Below are 2,577 nucleotides of genomic sequence, written 5' to 3'. Positions count from 1 at the left end.
GGGTTTTAGCCAAAAAAAGCTGTGCCGGGGATGTGCAGAGGCGCAGCGGAGCCGCAGCGGACACTGGGAGCACGGACGGCGCTATCGGGACACGGTGCAGGGGGACGCGAGGTGCGGGGAGCCAGTGCCAGAAGAGGGGTGGGTGTTGCCCCCGCACCTTGTGGCTTCTTGGGGCCCTTGGCCACGTGGGAGCGGGGAGCTGGGCTTTCCTTCTTCTTCCGAGGCTCCTTGGTGAGTTTGGAGGAGGGGTCCTTGTCGCTCTCCTCCTCCCCCTTCTCCTCCTTCTTCTTCCTCACCTTCTTCACCCCTGTGCATTTCAAGAGATGCCCACGATGGAGAGCGCCTCAGGTGCAGGATGGGGCCACGGGGGGGCCCGGTACTTCCCTCCATTTCCGTGGGGGCTGTGGGGGATCTGTGCTCACCCTGTGCTGGGGCAGGGGGCTCCTCTGCAGCCCCCGCCTCGCTCGGCTTCTTCACCCGTGGCCGCCGTGGTTTGGCCTCGGGCTCCAGCCCAGGCTCCTGCCTCTTCTTCTTCAGCTTCTGCCCTCATGGATGGTGCTGCAGAGGTGATGCCAGCCTTAAACACCTTTACCAGGCAACCCCTGCTCAGACAGCACTGGGTCCCTTTCAGAAATATAGCCGGGCTTTTCCCTGGCCCAACACGGGAACAAGGGACACGCTCCGGAACAGGGACACACTCACACCTTCCAACAAGTGACTTACCATGGGCAGCCCCCGAGGAAGGCAGAGGGAGGAAAACAGAAACGACTGTTAGCAGACAGACAGAACATCTGCCCTGGGACAGCTCTAGAGATGAGAGATGTGACAATGGTGCTGCTGTGACACCGTGTCAGCATAGAGGAACAAATCCCACTGTGGCCATAGGGACCCTGGCTGGGAGCCACTCTGGGCACTGCTGGGCACCCTGGGTACCTGAACTGGGACAAGGGACATAGGGACGGGCAGACAGCCTGGCCGCTCACCTCCATCTCCTCTCACGCTCACAAGAGGTTCCTGTCAATGGCAAGGAGGTCAGCAGGAGCAGGGAAACAGGAGGATTAGGCACAGCACACCTAATCCCGGTTAGCTGGGGCTATAAATAACCCCGATTTACCAAATATGGAGCATGTGGGTCAGCACCTGGCTCTGGACAGGAGGTATTTGGGGAGTGGGTGTCAGCTCAGGCTGTCAGAAAGTGATCTCAGCAAATCCAGGTGCACCAGGGCTGCTTCCACTGCCCAACAGAGCATCTTCCCCCTCGCAGGGGTTTCGCTTCTCCTGCATGCTCCAGGGTGGTGTGTGAAGGTGCTTTGCAAAAGGTGGGATCCTGATGGATCCCAGGACTGTGAATTTGGGGAGGGGGAGGTGGGGGCTCCATGGTGAAGCTGTGAACTGGCTGCTTTCTTCTGTGTCATGAGCTCACACGGAAAAGCTCTTTTGCACCCCCTAATCCCTTAAGCAGCTGCGGGGTGGACAACCACTCCCTTACTTAACAAAGCCCTTCAAGGAGGAGCTGCTGATTAAAAATTAAATTGGGTGGTGGATGAAATTGCTGCTGAAACCCTTCCAAGGCCAGGGGGGCACCTGGGGGCTGTTCAGAAATACAGGGGGGGGGGGGGGGTCTGGCTTTCAGGGTCGTGGCCTGGGGAAAGTGAGTCACAGTTTACAGCTTAACTGAGGGGCTTAATTAAAGTGTTATTTAAGAACTAGGAACCCTCCTCATGGGCTGCTTCAAAGTAATGGAGGGGGGGATTCAGAAGGATGCACAAAGAAGGGAGGGCTGTGGAATTTTCTCTACTCACTTGCTCTGGAGGGGATTCCTAAAAATCTCATGCCCTCACAGGCTGCAGTATCCCAATGGAGCAGCCCAACCAGCCCCAAATCGGCCTCAGTGTGGACTCCGGGGTTTGAGGGTCTCTGATGTCCCCAGCCCTCGGGGACAGACCACAGCAGGGGATGGAGGGGAAGGATTTTTTCTCACCTGTTTGGGCTTGTGCTGCTGGGGGCTCCCCGGCTCCTCACTGGGGCTGTGGGGCACAGAAAGCAAAAGGGTGAGGGCTTTCAGCCCTCCACAGACCCTGGGGGCATGAGATTGCCCCGATTTTTGGTACAGGGGGAAAGGTCAGTCTTCCATTTGGCTCCAGAAACATTTCCCCCATCTTGACCGGGTCGAGCTTGTCCAACATCATCCTTCCTAACAGGGAGCACAGGAGAGGCTCTGCCTTGGCCGAGGGGGACAGCAAGAAGCTTAATTTGAGGATCCCCCTCTAACAAACACTTTTCCTCTCTGTAACTCGATGAGCATCATCCCACCAACCCCCAAAGCAAAACCACTATGATAAAACTGCTCACTAAATTGCATTTAAATTGAAAACAGGAGAGGAAAAAAAGCGCTGGAGGAGAGGGGAGTCCGCTGGGGGTATCCAGCACATCACGCATCCCTCAGCCCCCCCCCTGCCCGCCGGCACTCACCTGTCGGCAGCCCAGACCTCGCGCAGGATCTCCGTCTGCAGCGGCATCGATCCCGGCACTGCGTCGGCCGGGCCGGCTCAGTCCCGCCCACGCCTCCACCGCCCG

At 58.1% G+C, this 2,577-nt stretch overlaps 1 protein-coding gene across 3 annotated transcripts in view; it reads right to left on the bottom strand.

The window, feature by feature from the left end:
- TULP1 (tubby like protein 1) overlaps nucleotides 1-2,577 on the bottom strand; it is a 33,657-nt gene that overhangs the window by 7,726 nt on the left and 23,354 nt on the right. For 2 of the 3 annotated variants that reach the window (XM_017727191.1, XM_017727192.1), the window contains exons 3-6: nucleotides 2,473-2,556; nucleotides 1,982-2,027; nucleotides 423-540; nucleotides 158-307 (exon numbers count right to left, since the gene is read on the bottom strand). In XM_017727191.1, coding sequence (XP_017582680.1) covers nucleotides 158-307; nucleotides 423-540; nucleotides 1,982-2,027; nucleotides 2,473-2,519 — 361 coding nt within the window. In that variant the 5' untranslated portion in view covers nucleotides 2,520-2,556. The other variant, XM_017727193.1, reaches the window with a different exon arrangement.

Source organism: Corvus brachyrhynchos, unplaced genomic scaffold (assembly GCF_000691975.1).
Source record: "Corvus brachyrhynchos isolate BGI_N302 unplaced genomic scaffold, ASM69197v1 scaffold72, whole genome shotgun sequence".
Classification (NCBI taxonomy): Eukaryota; Metazoa; Chordata; class Aves; order Passeriformes; family Corvidae; genus Corvus; species Corvus brachyrhynchos.
The sequence above is the reverse complement of the archived record's forward strand: the minus strand, read 5'-3'. Positions and strand labels throughout refer to the sequence as shown.